The sequence below is a fragment of the Polyodon spathula genome, chromosome 1 (genome assembly GCF_017654505.1).
Source record: "Polyodon spathula isolate WHYD16114869_AA chromosome 1, ASM1765450v1, whole genome shotgun sequence".
Classification (NCBI taxonomy): domain Eukaryota; kingdom Metazoa; phylum Chordata; class Actinopteri; order Acipenseriformes; family Polyodontidae; genus Polyodon; species Polyodon spathula.
Window position 1 is genome coordinate 3,555,140 of NC_054534.1, and position 20,207 is coordinate 3,575,346.

The window sequence follows — 20,207 nt, forward strand, 5'->3', positions numbered from 1 at the left end:
CCCATTTATCAGGAATCCTTGGCTTCTTCTAACAATTCACTGTGTGAAAATCAACAACAGAAGTGAGAATGCGGCTATGCTGGCAGGTGGAAGGAGGATGCTTTGTATCACTGTTTACACCTTTCAAGGAGTGGTAATCAGTTCTTTAAATTCCATTACCTTGTAATAACATTATTACTGGTTCCCCTCCAAAGTTCATATTGTAACCGGATGTGCAGTCAACTCTGGCAGGATGCAGACCTGTTTTAGAAGTAAGCTAATATGCACCTTCTGGCACACACAGCGTTATAAATGAAAGCCTGCTCAAGCACATACAGTACATGTACTGTACACAGAATACAAGCATGGTGAGTAACAGATATGTACAGTCAAGCACGGGAAAAGGCAACATTGAGTTACCCAACAGAGTTCCTTCATTCACATTGTGCAGCTGTTATACAGTGTACAGAAGATACATTACTGTTTCTTCACATAGGGGCAGAATCTTACCAATTGGTGTTTAAAATAGAAGTGCATTAAAATGTAAAGCTGCTTCTGTTTTATGTGTTAAGAGAAATGAAACAATAGGAGCAGATTGTCCTCCACTCTGTGTGCATTAAAGACTGATTAAACCTCTTTGTTTTCATATTCAAAATCCAACCAGGTGTTATAAACAGTAAAAATGTAAATAATAAAAAAAAAAAAACCCTGAAAATCAGAGCGCCTGTTTCTAAAGGCTCTTCTGAAAGTACGAAGCGCTGATGTCTTATTCACTCAACAGAGTTCAGCCTCTGTGGTGAAGTGACACCTGGAGTGGATGACCGTCCTGTGTTTCTATTTCTACTTACAGCATGCTAACCAGGGCCGAGGGCATGTGATTAGCATGCTGTAAGTAGAAATAGGATTGGCCAGCCCAATCACCTTTAATCCAGCTCTTACAGGAACTGTCAGCTCATTTCACACTTCTCCTGTCTCCTGTCTCCTGGATTGTGTGCCGCATTACCTTCTTCTCTACAACTATAGAGCAACAGGTACTGTAGTGTATGATCACATTTGTACTATCTGTATATATTACTGGAATTGGGCTTGCTAGACTGGGGATATTTGATTATATGCACTGCATCTTAAAGTGTGAACTAAGAAGTCAGACTAAAACCTGAAAAGTTATTATGAAAACGTGATTAGTTTACTTGTCTGAAGTTATCTTTCCTATACTATTAGAGTGATCTGCAGTTACCTTTTCTAGACTTGTATAGAGCACTGAAAGAGTTAATATGCTTTTTTATTTTAATATGCTTTTCTGTGCCAAATTACAGTTTACTATGCTGTTCTTTACTAGGCTATATACCACTATATAACTTGCAAAGGTGTCTGTGCAAAGCAGAGGAAAGCAGTTTTAAACATGCAAACAGTACTTTGCAGTTTGGGTCTTAATTGTGCAACATTCCAAGGATCTCCACAAAGTATATTTGGATGAGATAATAGTTTGATACACATGTGAAATATTTCAGTCTTGTGTCCTCCAAGGCACTTGACAAGCACAGTCATTTGTTTCTTACAACAGCAAGCAAAAAAGGAGTAAAGGACAGGTAAATAGAAGTCAGCATGTTCTGCTTGCATGCATGTATAACTGTATAATACAATGGCAACAACTGGAGTGTATCGTCAGTGAATTACAATCATTATTGTAGCCAAACATGAAAGCAGGAGACCTGGTACCAGGAAAAGGGAACACTCTTAACTCAGCTTGTGACGACTCCCTGTGACCTTGAGCAACAGGCTTCATGTTTAAAGATGATATAAAACAGAACTGTTCACGTGCTGCACACTCCCTTCTGAATCAAGGACAACACTGTGCTTGTACCGACAGTCCTCGATAAGATGCTATAGGTGGGCAATGGCTGCGATGTGTCCACTTCAGTTTCTTATATTTTTATAGGATTTATGATAGAGTGTTTAAAGTATATGGCTGGATTCAGATATTCAGGATTGTGAAGAAATATTTCATTGTTATCTACAAAATCTCAATACAATCAGCTTCTGGGTTCATCAGATTGTAATTTGATAATGTATTGGTGTCCATTGAATTGTATAAGTGTGTATAAAGTCATTTATGATCAACTACTGAATTAATAAATCATAATAAACACACACATTGCACACATTAAACATTTATTAATTAGAAACAGTAATCTGCCAGCTACATATGTTTAATAGATGTTAATAAAATCACTACTCATCAACGAAGAAGCAACACTGATTCTTCTCCTTGTGTTGTGAGTGTTGATTTTATACCATGAAATTCATTTTAAATAAATGCTAACTAAATAAATAATAATTTTGATAAAGACCAGTATTTGCTCTTTCTGCATCCCCTCTCCTTAGCTGCCAGCCCTTCCTAAGCCCTTTTGACCTATTTAAAATGTCACCGAGAATCATGTGTTGTGCAGAGCTGGTGCCAGCTGGGACGCGCTGCTAATGCTTAATCTAGTTTTGTTTCTATTAATACAACTTTCCCTGCCGCTAAGCGTCCAGCATTTCTGTTCACACACTGGAGCCTGGTATCGTACAGTACCAGGAGCTCTTCCAGTATAATTACATTAATTATCCATAACTTCAAAACGCTTAATTGGGAGTCTTAGGTAAAACTATAAGAAGCTAAGCCAGGAACACAAATGTGACTAAGTTTCTTATTGTCTTACCTAATGGCATTAAATTACTGTGGGCCTTATTCTCAGAACAATGTAAGTCTTTAGCTAGTCAAATAAGTTTTTTTTTTTTTTTAAGTCGGTTTTGATACATTATGAGATATATCACGTGGAGTAGTAAAGTATAACGATTCATAGACACAAGTATATTTTGAAAGGCCATTTTCATGACATTATGTTGTATCTTAGTGGATCATTTTTTCAGAAAAATATAATAATATTAATAATAACAATAGGTGGCTTGATTGCAATTATCGATACAAAATATTAACAGGAGATGGGGACTACAATGAAAACTAATGCCCCAGTTTAGTTTGCAAACTCCAGTCAATCGGTTTTATTAAACCTGTGATATTCTGTTTATACTGTCATGTCAGATGGGCGATAGCTCTTTATACTTCTGACTGCCCAAATGATTTTTGGTCATGTGTCCCAATTAGTCAATAGGATTGCAAATGTTGTAATCTAAGAGTTTTTCATAAATACTTAGCATTTAAATATTTAGTATCTTCATTTTGATCAACAGTTGACCTTCAAACAACAAGGATGGCAAGCACCTTCTCCAGAGTGCTGACTGGTCGTAGGACAGCCATGCTGCTTGCCAGCCTCGGGACTGGAGCTCTGGCTACTGGCTACCTCATGAGTAACATCAATTACGCAAGGGCCATTGAGAGGAGAAAACTCTACCCTCCCAGGTCTGCACAGTCTGCTTCTCAGCTGGTCATGCTGGTTTAGGAGACTTGGTGCTGGTTCGGAAGCAGGTCCCAGAAAAAAAGGGTCCTATTTTACTTTACAGTTCTAAATTCAAATGTTTGGTGTCTACACCAATACATTACTTAGCCTTCTGTAAATCTTGTCTTGTGACAAGAGGCTAGTAAATATTGGTTCAAATTCCCCTTCTGTTGAGCAGGGTCCTTATTTTAAGATAATCTTTGTTAAATTTGATGTAAAAAATGATTTAGGTGGAATACCCCTATTAACAACTTCTAATAAAAGAATCACACTTTGAACTCTGCAGTCACTGGCTTTCTGTGTATAATGCATGAAGCTAAAGTAAATGATTGATAAGGGACACTGAAATGGTGGTGTTCAGAACTATCAAGAGTATTTGAGACCCTGAAGGCCTCCGAAGGGTTAAAGCTGTGTGATTAGGGCCCAATAGCTCATCATAATTACAATAGCAGCAGCTGTATTTTAAGACACTGCCACAGGCTGTTTGGCAATCAAGATTCGGGGTGCTTTGCTGGCCAAAAGGACAAAATAAATGCTTTGGCTATTTCTTATTGACAATTGACATGGGGGCTCTCAGTCTTTCAAACAGCCTGTGATTAAACCTGCTGATTCTCTTATGATTTTTAATTTTTTTTTTTTTTTTTTTTTTTTTAACAGTGTTAAATAAGCTTTGTTTCCTCACAGTGCTGACTTTCCTGACCTCCGCAAACACAACAACTGCATGGCCACGAACCTCACCCCAGCCATATACTCCAGACTGAGGGACAAAGTCACCCCCAATAACTGGACCCTGGACCAGTGCATACAGACTGGGGTGGATAACCCTGGCCACCCCTTCATTAAAACAGTGGGGATGGTTGCCGGCGATGAGGAAAGCTACGAGGTATGAAAGGGAAATTAGAGGTCTGCAGAACTGCACTTTGATGGAAAAGTCATGAATGTGGTTCGTGACTCAAAGAACTCTGCAAACATGCATATTGCAGACTCATTTACAAATCCACAGCAGAGTTTGTTAGTTGATGCATTTGTGATAATACTTGAAGCAAGAAAGACGTTATAAGTATAAAAAATAACAACAGTGAGTAAACCGTACTGTGATACAGCACAGAAAGGGTTGCAAGGCTAGCAAGGGCACCTCTGAGTGATTCACGTGACTGGATTACATGGCTATAAAAATAAACTGGAAGTGCTTTACTTAAACCAGTTCCTGGACAGCCAGACAGTCCCGCGTCACACACAGAGGGAGCTGTAGGACAAAGGTCAAATTTCCAAACTTGTCACTATTCATCTTTCCTGACAGTGCACAGGGTGTATTTTAGTAATGAAACATCAAGTTGCAACAGGGATTGACTGAACATTGTCTCTAGTGACGTATCTGTCATATTTTCTTCCAGTTAAACTGTACAGCGTATGTTTCCTATCACCCATAAGCTTGTACATTATAATTGTAGTCTCTTCAAGTCAGAGGTTGGAACTAAGATGTGCACTATACATTTATAGCGTACTGAAGTTAGCTCTTTAGCAATTAACCTGTCAATAGACCTATTGCATTGCTGTTAATGGTTCTCCAAAAAGTTGCCAGGTAACAGGTATGCATCACTGAGGATAACCCTGACTCTGAAGCTGTTAGGCTATTATTTTAGCTTGCTGCACAAATTAAGGTTTAGCCCAACTACAGTACAACAGGAAACGTTTTATTTAAACCACAAGTGTATTACAGGTTTACTGGCAAATACAGGCAGCAAGAGCTCATCGTATTTATCATGATTGATCTTATTTGCATCCACAGATATTTGCTGACATATTTGACCCGGTCATTAAGGAGAGGCACAATGGCTATGATCCACGCTCAATGAAGCACTACACTGACCTGGACAGCAGTAAGGTAATTTCTACCCTTCACCACCCAAAAGAAAATAACGAATACAAAATCATTATAAAGACTGGCCTGCAGATCAAATGTCAGACAGTGACAGGGCTCTTGGGAAAACTGAGTTTGACATCCCTGGTCTACTGTAAATGGTGGCTGCATGGTGCCTGTAACCTTTAGGATAAATAATAAAAGGCTGTCTATGTTCTTGATAACCTCAGATCACCCACGGCCAGTTTGACGAGCGCTACGTGCTTTCGTCCCGAGTGCGTACCGGCCGCAGTATCCGTGGCCTCAGCCTGCCGCCTGCCTGCTCCCGGGCCGAGAGGAGGGAGGTGGAGCATGTTGCTGTCCAGGCCCTTGCTGGACTCAAGGGTGACCTGGCTGGACGTTACTACCGCCTGGGGGAAATGACCGAGCAAGAGCAGCAGCAGCTTATTGACGTGAGTTGCAAACTGCTAGGAATTCTGGGAGGAATAGGGAATCTCACATTAACTGGGGTCTGAAACAAAGAGAAACCCTGAGGTTCCTCCGATTCAGGGAGACATATAAAGTGGTGTCAATTACTTTATTATCAGACTAGTTGAGGTGGCAGGTTGTTGTATGTTTTAGGAATTTCTATTTTTAACATTTTGATTGTGTCTGGAGACAGCACAACATTATCCAGCCTCAGGAACTGTTTTCCACATTTTTACAGCAGACAGTGTCCCCTATTTATTACACCCCAACCCTCATACACTGAAGAATAAGCAGCAATAGGGCAATCCAAGCTTGAAGACATGCTCTACAAAGCTAGGCATTCTTGTGGACTCGCTGAATTAGTTTGACGGTAGTACTGCACATTTTCCAATATTGTGCACTCAACAACCAAAGGATCTCCTTTAACCTCCATAAAGTAGAAATCACTCAAAGTGATATATTTCACCGATAGTAAAGCGCCAAGCACTTAGTTTATCTGATTCCATGTGTGTTTGAGTTCAGGTTTCTCCTAGTGGTTAATCCTTGGGGTTGTTGGTGTTTACCTTGGTTCTCTGCTCTTCCTTTAATGCTCCACATCAGGAACACTTTCTCTTTGATAAGCCTGTCTCTCCTCTGTTAACAGCGTCCGGTATGGCCAGAGACTGGCCCGATGCTCGTGGGATATGGTAAGACAGCAGAGAAAGATCAACCCTTTATAGTCACTTGTGCCCTCCAGTAGACATCTTCTTAGTCTAAACTGTGCATTCTTGTATTTTGTGATGCTTTGGTTTAGTTATTTATGGTATTCTGATGAAGGCATTAGCTGAAAGGTTACAGTAGTCTTCTTGACTCAACCTATACCCTGCAGGGTTACATCATAGCTGTATTTTTATTTGATTTTAAAAAGTATGTTAGTAGAAGCAAAGATTCATCAGTGACATGACAGTGGGTGCCCAAATTAGTCAGAGCATCTGTATCTCAAAATGCAACTGCAACAAGGAAACAGAGGTGGACTGTGTCTTAAAGAGGATCACTATTGAAATGAAGAAACTTCTGCATTACTTTTGATCCAATCTCATATTGGTTTATCCAGGGTTTGACGCAAGGAGCCTCTGGTTCTCAGAGCAAATTTCCACTAAATATTTTAATTCCGTCTGGAGAAAGCACAAGATTAGATCTAGCTTCTGGTTTCCATATTTTCAATACATAGTGCTCCATGTTTGAAGGAAATGTAAATTTGCCACCTGGTACTTAGGACTATTGTGATCCAGACTGAATAATGCTGAGGTTTGCAGCCTGTTTGGATCTGGATAAATGTGGTTTCAGGTTCGGAAAAGACCTTCCTTTGATTAATAATCATTCCATATCTTGCAGCAGATCATTCTGTACGATTGGGTTGTACCTTCCAGGTTATCAACATGCTTTCCTTCATATATTCCTTCTTTCCCTTTCTTATCTTCCTGGTACAGTATGTTTGTGTCTAACCCTTCCCTGTGACCTTTTTGATCTTCAGGACCACTTCCTGTTTGATAAGCCAGTTTCCCCTTTGTTGACTTGTGCTGGGATGGCACGTGATTGGCCAGATGCCAGAGGAATCTGGTATGTCATACTGGCATGCAGAGGCTTGCATCATCATCATCATCATCATGCATGACTGTGTCTTTATCCTAACACTCTCAGCCCACTGCATGGAATTCATTGAATAAGTCTGTGCTCTGTCGAAGCTGATTATGACAAGAAAGAAAAACTAATTTTAATAAAAAAGTAGTTTTCTGTAATTTAAGATCCCCCAGGTTGTCTCATGTCACGCAGTTCTATAAACGTCATCATTCGTTACAGACTAGACAAACAGGCCTTTCAAAATAGACCCCTAACCCATAAAAAAGCCTTGTACTTGTCCGATCATGAACTAGCACTTCAAGGATTGTGCTTTTAAGAGATTATCCTTGAGTTCCACAGCCTTAGTTTACAGCAGCTACAAACCTGCCCATTAGAGTCTTCGGATATTATATATGTGCTGGACGTGAATGCCACTCTGGCAGCGGAACTACATTTAACATTATCTTACATAATCTTCCACCAAAGTTACGATTTCGATGTGAACTATTCTATGCAGATTGAATGACTGCATCCCATTTATCTGAAGTTCCTGTAACATTCTCTCAGTATTTGTGTGATAATGGCAGACTTGAGGATGTCTAAACCCAAGAACGGCTGCTTCTGTTGTTTTATGACAGTCTCTACTCCAAAGTTTAAGGATGCTGAGTTTTTTTTTGTTTTGTAGCCTTTTCACAAAAAATAAACAAGGACAGCTGCGTTTGATCATGAAGGGATTCATTCCCAAACCCAGTGTATAAAAGTGCTGTTGTTTTGACAGGCACAACTTTGACAAGACCTTCTTGATATGGATTAATGAGGAGGACCACACCAGGGTCATCTCCATGGAGAAGGGTGGAAACATGAAGAGAGTCTTTGAAAGATTCTGCCGGGGACTGAAGGAGGTAAATCTCTACCAAAATCACAGCACTGATATTCACACAAGCCCAGAAGTGTTAGGAGTGACAATCAGAACACTGACACTTAACCTGTGATAAAATTACATTAGCTCCCTACAGCTCCATCTATACCCTACTTACGCTACCAAAGTAATGCACGATCAACACGCGTAGAAAACCCCATTATCATCACCACTGGGGATATGACTGTCCATATATCTATCCATCTGTCTGTGCTGTAGTCATGCTATAGAGTTTTACAGTGCCTAAAGAACCACAGGACCAATTACTATGAAATGTGCTAAGAACCTGCTTTAGCACAACTGATTGAATGTATCATAATCCCAGGGTATATGTGTTCTGTTTATCTGTCCATTCAAATGTCTTTCTGTATGTCATTTTAGAGATTTGCATATACTGTAGCTAAAGAACTGCTTGTCCAATTGGGATGAGACTTGCTAAGGGCATTCTTTAGGACTAGATATTGCGTGTGTAGTAATCTGGGGGTAGTTTAGTCAGTGTGTAGTAATCTGGGGGTACAGTATATTGAGTCTCCCTGTATCTCTTACGTACTGTATATTTAGAGAACCGCTCATCCACTCTGGGTCTAACTGCTTTGGTTGTGTCCTGCAGGTTGAAAGGCTTATCTGTGAGCGAGGCTGGGAGTTCATGTGGAACGAGCACCTGGGGTATATACTGACCTGCCCCTCTAATCTGGGCACTGGACTGCGTGCCGGGGTGCACGTAAAGATCCCCAACCTCAGCAAGGTACCTATTGATTTGGAAACTTTATTATCATGAGCAGCACTGGGTGTTGCTTTCCATATCCTTGCCTTCAGATCTTGTTTGGAGTGCCTTTCAGGATCATTCAAGTAGGAAGATTGAACTTGGTTAGAAATGTAGCCAAGCAGTGGGGTTAATGCACTAGCACAGGGGTGCACGATTCCAGTCTGCGAGGTCTGGAGTCCTACGTGTTCTAAAGGTATCATTAAATAATGAACCGATAAAGACCCTGAAGGAGGTTCAATTGAGAAGTGGAATTCTTCACCCCTGCTCTAGCACTTCAACTTAGATACAAAACTTAGATAACAGTCCATTTTACAATGCTGACACACATTAGTCGTAATAGGTAAGTCTATGCTGTGACACTTGTTAGGGGAATTGGCAAATTTGCAATGTGCCCTCTCTGTCTGATAGGTTAGACCCTCATCGTTCATGGAAACTCAGTTTACAGGCAACACATTTTTAAATACATCCTGGTTAAAATCAATGCAAAGGAGCTTGCCACTGTTCCACTTAATTCCTACAGTACTGAAAACAGAAAGGACAAGCAGTAGCCTCTTCACAGTGAATGAAAAGGCAATGTGTGTAAGCATCAGAGGAATAAGAGAGGTAGTTATTATTAAGGGCCATATGGCAGGGGGGAAAAGAAAGATCAACTCACCCTAAATCTAGTCAAGCTGCCAGTTGTATAATCTCACTGAAGCATTTGGGGGTCAAAAAGAGCTACTTCCTTGTAGTGACCCCTGGCCAACGTCTCTGACGGCAAAAAGCTCTTCAAATCAAACTTACCATGCAATGCTTAAGCAAAGCAATGTTTGGCTTGGTTAGTACTTGGATGGGAGACCACCTGGGAGCACTGGGTGCTGTAGGCTACATGTTAAGCTCATATGAATATATATATATAGAAGCATTTTCATTAGAGCTACTGAGCGTCCACATCTTTCAGCAGAGTGATATTAGGGAACCCCTGAGAAGACAGCTGTCCGTGATGTGATGTTTTTTTTTTTTTTATTATTATTGTTTTTAAAGGATCCGCGCTTGTCCAAGGTCCTGGACAATCTGAGACTTCAGAAACGCGGCACTGGTGGTGTGGACACAGCTGCTGAGGGAGATACATTCGACATTTCCAATTTGGATCGTATTGGCAGATCTGAGGTAAAAACACGTTCTGAAACTGGAGCGCTTGTGCTGCTGTAATTTCTAAATATGACATTCATTGTGCTATCAGCTCCAATAGTTTTACTTTTTTTTATACTGTCTGCTCCCAGTGTATGTATGATCTTTGCAAACACTCTGATTGGATCTCAAGGGAACTTTTGAGCTCAGGTGCTGCTCTTCTATTTTAGTTGCCTGTCATTTGATGCGTAACTTTAAAAAGCCCAATAGAGCTAAAGTAAAAAATGCTCAAAGTAACTGAATATTTCACAAAGTTTCAACTAAAAGTATCTTTCAGTGCTCATTGCTGAAGACATTGAAAAAATACTTTGAAGTAGGAATGTTTGCCATTGAACGTATTTAGTTTATTTTAATATTTCTGTCAGACACATATTCATTGTAGGCTAGATCAGGCAGAGTGTCCTTATAGAAGTAAGCACCATCTAATGAAATTACCAATACAGACACCCAACTTAAACTGAAGAACAGATCCTGAACTCATAATCAGAGCACTGGAACACAAACCTAGCTAATATTTAAATCACAATATTTGAGACAGTAAACCAAATTATACATAAGCACATAAAAAGATAAGAAAATTCACAAACGAGAGGAGGCCTTTCGGCCCATCAGTGCTGGTTCGGCCCCAGCTGACTGATACTAATGTACTGACCATGTGGAAACAGCTTCTGTGATTCAATGGCTTTTCCTCCTAACCTGAATTCCTCTTCCTTTTGCAGGTGGAACTTGTTCAGCTGGTGATCGACGGGGTCAACTATCTCATTGATTGTGAGAAGAGACTGGAAAAGGGTCAGGACATCAAAGTGCCACCACCCATCTCCCAGTTCAGAAAGTGAGCTCCGACTGTCTGAACAATAGAGACGTACCACAGCACGGGGCAACACACGAGTCCTGCTTCCTGGGAACTGCTGCAAAACTGAAGGTCTTACATCTATACTAGCCTCTTAAATAGTTACTGTTCAAAATAAACCTTTCAAATGTAAGCTATTCTGTGTCTGTGTTTATTCTTCCTAACAAGCTTGGTAGACCTTCCTTTCATCGATACGGAGTGTAAGACATATGTCCACACCCCCGTATCTACGTTAAAAATAAAATGATAAAAAGTGGCCCTTATTTTGAGCCGTTTACAGAGTCCAATCTGATGGAAGCAATATAATTTTGACACAAAATCCATATCAGTAGTTGCTATTATTACACAAGATAATAATTTGAACATCTCAGTACAAATACATATGTTAATCGCTGCTGCTAATACCACTGCAGACCTAGCAAAGGGCAATGCATTCATTGCCTGAATTCGAGTTTGCCCTTTGTTACTGTCCTCTGTAAATAGGTCAGTGTAAAATGCAGAGCAACATACAGGAACTGTGATTTGAGATTGAAAGAATCTGTCCGACTGCAGTGTAGTTTTTAGATTTACATGTTCTTTTTTTATACTGTCTGCTCTTGGTATATGTATGATCTTTGCAATATTCTGATTGGAACTGAAATACTAAATCTGTTGGGATTTCTTTTGGAAACCCACTTTTAACTTTTAGGATTGTGGCTGGTACTCCATGACCATGTGAAGTTTTGATCAGTAAATCTAAACTTAATACAACTCAATAAAAGAAAATCCAAGCTATGGACTACAGTTTGTGTGTACTGTGTGTGTGTGAAGGCATGGACACTATACATGCACATCAACCTTTCCTGTTGCATTCCATTGGATTATATCATTTGACATTAAGAAGGCAGAGCCATGTCTCTGATCAGTCTTTAGTTATAATTAAAGCACAGCTACTGTATTTTATTTGCTGTATTTCCTGAGTTTTATGGTCACTACATTGGCTTCCCTTGAAGCAACGGATTTATTTGAAAACACTGCTCCTCTATTCCAAGGCTATCAATGGCACTGGCCCTGCCTGTCTAAGTGAGTTACTTATTCCCTCTAAACCAACTTGTACTTTGAGATCGGCAAATGATGGCCTCTTGATCATTCCAAGAGCTCTATTGAAAACCTGAGGGTGCCACCTTGTACCCGGAATGCTGAGTCTGTCCCTATTTCTAACCCTAAGCATGTCCCTTTGATTTAGCCTTTCACCAGCAAGCAGTTCGGAGCTCTTTTGACTTGCTGTTTATTTGTGTAAAGTGCCCTGGGATGTGTGTACATGAAGGATGTTATATAAGTGAAATTGGTATGGTAATGTTGAATTGTTTTTGTTTTGTAAGATTAAAGTGTGCTCCACAGCGCTTCACTATCCCTCCTGACTCCTGTGTGTGATATTCCTACTGCTAGCCAGCCGTGACTGCAACGCTCCCCTTCCACACATGACTTTTACTGCGACTGTGTATTGCTGCAGCTCTTCAGTCTTCTTGGCCACTGCAAAGGAGAATCTGTTCTACTAATGGATAAAAAAGGATGTGATTTATTAAAACCTACTGCTTGAGGCATCAGTGGTTGATGGACAAAACTATAGGATCAAAAAATACAATGCACATATGTGTACTTTTCATCACATGAAATATATTTTACAGTTAATTAAAATTGCACAAGAAAACATGGAAAACCTACCTGACACTGTTACATCAATGATAACTGCATGGGTCTACACCTGCTAAATACAGAACATTGTCAAATACGAGTCATTAGAAAGCTGTCTTTCTGTGCTTAATAATGCCTTCCTGAAAAAAGCTTAGTGACGTGTATTGTTATAGTCCTATAAGGATAAGCAGTAAGAATTACTGTGGTTGACCTGGCTCAGAGTCCATAGACTTACTACCTGCTGATGAATCAAGGGTATTTCAACCCTGCAGTGGTATATGTCAGTGCGTGCAACCCTGTCACTGCACGTGGGCAGTTCCAATGGAGGTTTGGCAGCAGGAAACAAGACCTTACCTATTATTAGTTCTGTTTAGTACGTGCAGTTCCTGACGTTACATTGTCTGGCTGCTGCTGTAGTTGTCATGAGGAAGGTATGTGCAACAGGCCTGGTGTTGGTTGCATAATGCTGTCAAATGTCACAAAAACGTTAACAGTGTCATCCAATCAAGTGCCTTTGTCGATTATTACTAATAGCTGTGTCTGCTGCTCTCATTCACCAGTATTCATCCAACAATGCTGTGCTAGCCCCTCTCTGGTTGTATTATGTCTCAGGTCTAGGAGGCCAGACAGGGCCACCTGCTGCTTAATGCGCTGTGTATTTATATCTAGTAAGTGAGGAAGCACGCAGAGGTACAGCAGAGATGCAAATAACACTCCCATTGCATAGCAGTTCGATCCTTTCGTGGTTTTACTATGAGTTCAATAAGACAGCACCTGAGCTTGTTACCTATACTCTGTGGCTAACCAAGCTTGTAATAAAACCAGGAGTCTTATTCCATCCCTGTAGAGTATATTTTACATAATCTCCTGTGTGCACGTATGACAAAAAGCAGGGATGTCACTAGACTTGCATAGTGTAGGCAAGCTCTATTTAGGTCCTGTATTGTATGCAACCCTAATGAAGAATAAGGACACTTTAGACTATTTCAATATTATTAAATTATAAAACATGTGTGAGTTGTACTAGGGTTATGGGTTATGGCAGTGGGTATAAACAACAGAACAATATTCTAAAATAGTTTTCAAAACACCACAGTAAAATTTGGAATGCTAACGCTTGTAAAAGTAGCTTCAAACTGAATTGTCTGACTGTTGCTTGTTACACTTGTATGATGCTTACAATCATTTTGATTGGTTTTCACAATGACTCAAATACTACAGATTCTTTGTAATGTGTAAGTCTGTGCTGAGCAGCTTTCACCTGAGATGAGAGGCTGCTCTTCAGTTCTAGTTGCTTGGCGTACATGTAGATTTACAGTATGAAACCTAGACTGGACCAGCCAATGTGTCTTCATAGAAGTGAGAACCAGCACCAGCCAGTGAGCTGCTAGCTTGCAGATCACTAGTTTTCCTGGCAATACACAGCGGAGGAAGAGCAGATCCTAAAACTCATAGTCAAAGCACCATAACACAGATTGCAATAATAATAATAACAATGTGAATGTACATATTCTTTATAATTATTGTAAACTGTTTCAGACACCACTCTACTGATAATAACCTTCATTTTTATATAGTGTTTTTCATAGTGGATCACCATCACAAAGTGCTTTACAAGATACAAAACTAGAGCGTGTGAAGTATGCATCAGCTGCAGAGTCACTTAAAGAATGTCTCACCTGAAAGACAGAGCACATGGAAGTTAAGTGACTGGCTCAAAGTCACAAAGTGAGAGAGTAGCTGAGTGGGGATTTGAACCTGGTACCTCCTGGTTACACACCTGTTTCTTTAACCACTGGACCACACAGCCTCTTATAGGATAAGGTGAAGGATAAGTGGGGTAGATGTTAGCTGGTTCCACAAGTGGAAAAAAAACATCATATAGTTTAAAACTATATCTATACATCTATAAAACAACCTGCATTGCTCCTGGGGTGAAAGTGATATATAAAATGATGTCATATTACAAGGGTTTCCAGATAGGCAGCCAGTGCTAGTTACAAAGGCTTTCCCTGTTTAGAAAATCTGTACTTGAAAACAGCCGGGGCAATCCCATCCCCTTAACCCCAAATGAAGACTGACATCCGGACTGTGTTTCAAATGACTGAGGAATGTGGATAGTGCTTATGAGTGCATCTCCAACTTAATTACCAGCCCAGCTGTGTCAGCATGAGATTGACAAACCCAATTGATAAGCGCAAAGCCAGAGCCTAATGATTTAGTGAATTCTAACCAGCTGAAGCAGGCACAGTATTAGCTTGCATGCTCTTGATCTTTATAAAATGACTCTGCTCTTTCTGGGTCTTTCATCTTTTCAGAGCTCAATTTCAATGACAACAAACAAGTGTTCCACATATAATGCAAGTCTACATTTCAAGTTCTTTTAGTAACATACTTTGCCCTTAGCAAGAATACAGATTAAACATTAAAGGGTGTAGAAAACTATTTTATTTCTTTTTTAAGACAAACAAGTTCATACAATTCTATATTTTTGTCTGTGCTTATTCACTTACACATTTCAGGCAATAAACGATGATTAGCATAGTCTCCGGGCTCCCTCTAGTGAAATATATAATATAATGCACAATGTCTGGCAAGTGTTCAAAATAATGCAACAACACAGTAGTGGATGTGTGCTTTCTAGCACAGCGCCATCTGCTAGAGAGTAGGAATATTGCAGGCCAGAATACATTAATGTATGTGCAGAGCTGCAACAAAAGCAATTTTCACACTGGCACTCTTACCCGGGTCCAGACCCAGGTTCTGGTTACCCAGGTCACAATCCTGCATAGTGTAAAATCATGTCAGAGTGCTGCGCAAGTCTGATTTTTACAACCCACTTCCGACCTGGACCCGCTAAAACATTTACCTTTGTAAATGGTTAGGCAAAACCTAAAAGGAGAAACTGAAAACGTGAGTGTTGTGTTTGTCTGTACTGTCTTACTTAAAAACTGCTTCTCTGTTGTTTAGCCAACTAACATGATCCAGCGCTGTAGCCAAACATTACTGATCAATACAGTACAACTTTAATAACGTTAATTAATGTTCTAGGTCTCTGAGGTATTTTCTATTAATAAAAACCAAAACTGTCTCAAATACTGTGTATCTTGTACGGATAATAAATATAAATATTTAATTCTACATTAAAATACTGCATATAACCCTGGTGAAAAAATCCTATTAGAAATTGAATAGGAATCTTTCAGAAATTAAAATACAGTAATTCATATAGGAACTTTAAAATTATTCCAAATTATTCCGAAAAGACATTTTTATCTTATTTTTATCATATGAAATTTTAGAATCTAACAGGATTGTATGCGGTCTCGCAGGATTTGCTGAGGACGAAAACTATTAACAAAATAATCTTCAAAGAGACACTCACGCAGCAAACACAGAGTCGTGTTGTATTTTGGTTCCAACTAAGTACAGCTTACACCTCCCTAAAGGTATGCGTAAATTTGAAGCAACAACTAAGCCTTACGTTATCACTATCATAACTGGTGCAACCCTTGAAAAGTTAGTAATAGTAAGTAAAGACTTACGCTTTAACTAAGCTAACTTACAGTTATCACAGCTGGCGCAACCCAGCCCAGGACTCTAAACCACGTACCCGGATTGACCCGTGTCTCGGCGACCCACATTAGAATGCTGGTTGACACGCTTTGACCTAGTTTGAGCGAGACAAATGCATGACTCCTGTTCTTAAGAGGACAGACTAACAAACACCAACGCCTGCCTGGTGGTTTCAGTTCCGCAAGGAACGCTATTGTTTATTCTCTTTAGGAATATTTCTGTTGCTTGAGACACACCATGAGCCAGACTGCAGCAGGGATGAAGAAACATTTGTTCTAATCAATATTTGGGCCGACTGTTCAATCCAGAGAAGGATCCCAACCTGGCCCCATAATTCCGGAACACTGTGAGACAGAGCAGGATTTTGAAGTTGCCCTTAAACTGAAGGAAATCAACATGTGAATGTGTTATTTAATTGGGAGAGTCAATGTAAATTAGGGCTATATATTACTAATTAATGGGATATAAATAGCATATTTTAAATATTGAGAACTGAAATATCATTTTGTACAAAATAAACATAAATATCTTGAATAAACCTACACACGTTTATTCAAGATGCTTTTTTTATTTTGTAAGATTTGTATTATCACACGGATTCGGATAATTCAGAAGCAGTATAAATTAAGCAAGTGCTTAGTGCTCAGTTCACGTGTTTATTGCTTTCTGTTTAAAGGCAACTTAAAAACCATGTCCCGTCCCAAAGTGTTCCGGAATTATGGGGCCAGGTGGCAACCTAATCCAGAGATGCTTCGATGGAATTGTCTGTAACAAGCTGCTTCCAGGGCATTGCTACGCACATTTTTTACAGGTGTCTGTCACCCAGGTCCTGCTTTATCAAAGGCAGTATGAAGTGGCACTGACACCAGGTCTGGACCCGGATAGGTTCCGACCCGGGTAGAGGCATACCAGTATGAAAGGCCCATGTACAGTTTTAATGTTCTTTATATTAAAGTTTGCTGAGGCACAGTGATTTTGCAATTGGTTTACAACGCTTTTCTAATACTTACAATAGGCTTGATTTACCATGCTTTTGCATACTTGTCAATGCTTTACAGACTTCAATCCCAGTGTCACTTAGGGATGGTCTCTTATCCCTTATGTACAATTTGATCCATCTTGCAGACTCTTCACATTGATTCAGTGCTGTGCTCGCTGCCCGGGGTGCTTCTACAACCACTTGGTAATGTTATGGTGGGTTTCTATTTGGTTGTTGTCCAGCCCTTATATATTCTATATAGTGAGAACACTTTTAGATAACTAGTATGACCATTAATGTAATCACTTCTAAATCCTTACCTTTGTCTTCCATTCTTCCATTCCCAGTATGATACGGTGCTTGGCTAACAGATTCGATACCTGGCATAGTTGCACAGAAGAAATTGGAATTGCATTAAAACATTGTACTGACTGGAATAACCACAATCAGAAGCCACATCTAGTTTACTAGAGTGCAGCAGCAGCTACATGCAGCTAAACATGCATTCTTTCATTTTACTAAAGTCATACCATCACACGAAATACACAATACCCTACTGGTGTAACCAGCAAGTGACACATTGTCAGAATGTGGTACATGTGTGCATACCAAAACTTGACGCATAATGTTAGAAAATGGTACGCTGTCAATGCTGTTATGGACGACTGAACAAATCACTACGAACAAGACAAACTCTAGTTGACACACAAAATCGTATATGTTTACACTTTTAGATAACCCAATTTGTTGCTCATCAGTTAAAGTCACATATATTTGCCAAACTGTGGAAAATAAAAAAGGTATTAAAAATAACTTTAAAGGCCAAACTCAGTATATCGTACACCTTTCAGATGGAAGTTACCTTGTTTTCATGGCTAAAATCATTTGCGTATGCCCGGTCAAGCGTAGTACACAGTGTACAACATTTCACACCACACCTGTACAATGTAGATGGCAGCTTCAGCTCAGACCGCATCCATCTGCACCGAAATCACAGTACTAATATTAACATAGTTTAAAACACAATGGAAATGTTGTTACTTATAAAAGCATAGCAAAGTGTAATAAAGCAAAGTGAAAGCATGGTAAAGACAAGAAGGGTATGGCAAAGCATATTTAAAAAAAACATAGCAGAGTATAGTAAACTATAGGGAAAATATAAAAAACTGCAAAATGACTGTGTACATTTAACATGGTAATCGTTTATAGAAGGTGTTACTAACCATTGTTATAGAGTTAACAGAGTATACTTTATGTTGACTGGTATACACTTAAGAGTAGTTAGGAAGCCTAACTAAAGATTTTACTTCACTTGGGCGAGTGCTAGGAAGGGAACACAACTACATTACACAAAATGATCTAGACAAGATTCAGAACTAGGCAGACACATGGCAAATGACATTTAATAGAGAAAATTGTAAGGTACTGCACGCAGGAAATAAAAATGTGCAATATAAATATCATATAGGAGATTCTGAAGTTGAAGAAAGAATCTATGAAAAAGACCTAGGAGTTTTTGTTGACTCAGAAATGTCTTCATCTAGAAGATGAAGATATATGCAAGATGCTCGGATATATTGTGAAAAGTGTTGAATTTAAATCAAGGGAAGTAATGTTAAAATTACAATACATTAGTAAGACCTCATCTTGAATATTGTGTTTAGTTCTGGTCACCTCACTACAAAAAGGATATTGCTGCTCTAGAAAGAGTGCAAAGAAGAGTGACCAGAATTATTCCAGGTTTAAAAGGCATGTCATGTGCAGACAGGCTAAAAGAATTGAATCTATTCAGTCTTGAACAAAGACAACTACGCCGCGACCTAATTCAAGCATTCAAAATTCTAAAAGGTATTGACAATATCCACCCAAGGGACTTTTTCGACCTGAAAAAAGAAACAAGGACCAAGGGTCACAAATGGAGATTAGACAAAGGGGCATTCTGGTATCAATAAGCTACTAACAACCAAATAAGCAAGATAGGCCAAATGGCCTCCTCTCGTTTGTAAACTTTCTTATGTTCTTATGTCCTGCTGAACGGATAAAACAATATTATTTGATAATATGAAAGTTTGGTATTTTACGATACCTTTCTACAGTAACGTATCGTTTCTAAAAGGGGGTTAACACTCACATCAAATAAAACAACTGGAGTTTGCCATATGCAGAAATTATTATTATTATTAGTATTACTATTATTATTATTATTATTATTATTATTATTATTATTATTATTATTATTATTATTATTATGTAACTTTAAGGCATATTTGACGGCTGGGCAAGTTATTAAAATAGCTAAGACGTCACATAACGGCATTTGACTAACATGGACTAGCGTAATACATTACACATATGAACATATATCAAGTATTTTAAATTAGTATAAAAATCGTACAATCCTCAGGACAATCTAACACACGTGGGAAACTGGTGTTCAGCCTTTCCAATAGCAGACCGGATATTTTAGTATGTAACACCAGGAAGTGATTAACACGTGAAGTAAATTGCTGTAGTTTTAAAGCAGTTTATACAGAAGTGAAAGTTACAAGTTTAAGTAGCTTTGTCAGGCTACGTTAAAGCGTTGCGAATCATCTGAATGATAAGAATGACAAGAAGACCCTCTTCGAAAACATTTTATTTGGATTCCCTGTGCAGTAAGTGGCCTTGCTACCTATGTGTTTGTTATTTATATTATTAACTTAAAACAAATTGAAAAAAAGTATTATTTTTAAAATTATCTTAGCTAACCTTGAATGAATTGGATTTTTTTTTTTTTTTTAATAGAAAGGTTATTGTCTGTAATAGTCTTAAAGTGAGACGTGTTGTTTTATTTATTTGTATTTACTGGTGTGTACTACGACTAGGAAGTGCCCCACTTGTGTGGCGATCTACATATATGACGTCATGTATGTAAATACTGTAGTTT

General features: G+C 39.1%; 1 protein-coding gene across 1 annotated transcript; it reads left to right on the plus strand.

Annotated features, from left to right (window-relative positions):
• The first annotated feature begins 901 nt into the window (after window positions 1-901).
• Window positions 902-12,444, plus strand: LOC121312807 (creatine kinase S-type, mitochondrial). Its single transcript, XM_041244594.1, has 10 exons — window positions 902-1,010; window positions 3,214-3,382; window positions 4,104-4,302; window positions 5,209-5,304; window positions 5,511-5,732; window positions 7,262-7,347; window positions 8,126-8,249; window positions 8,877-9,011; window positions 10,056-10,181; window positions 10,922-12,444. Exons 2-10 carry the CDS (start codon window positions 3,234-3,236, stop codon window positions 11,036-11,038), a joined length of 1,254 nt encoding a protein of 417 aa, XP_041100528.1. The 5' UTR covers window positions 902-1,010; window positions 3,214-3,233; the 3' UTR covers window positions 11,039-12,444.
• The last annotated feature ends 7,763 nt before the right edge of the window (window positions 12,445-20,207 follow it).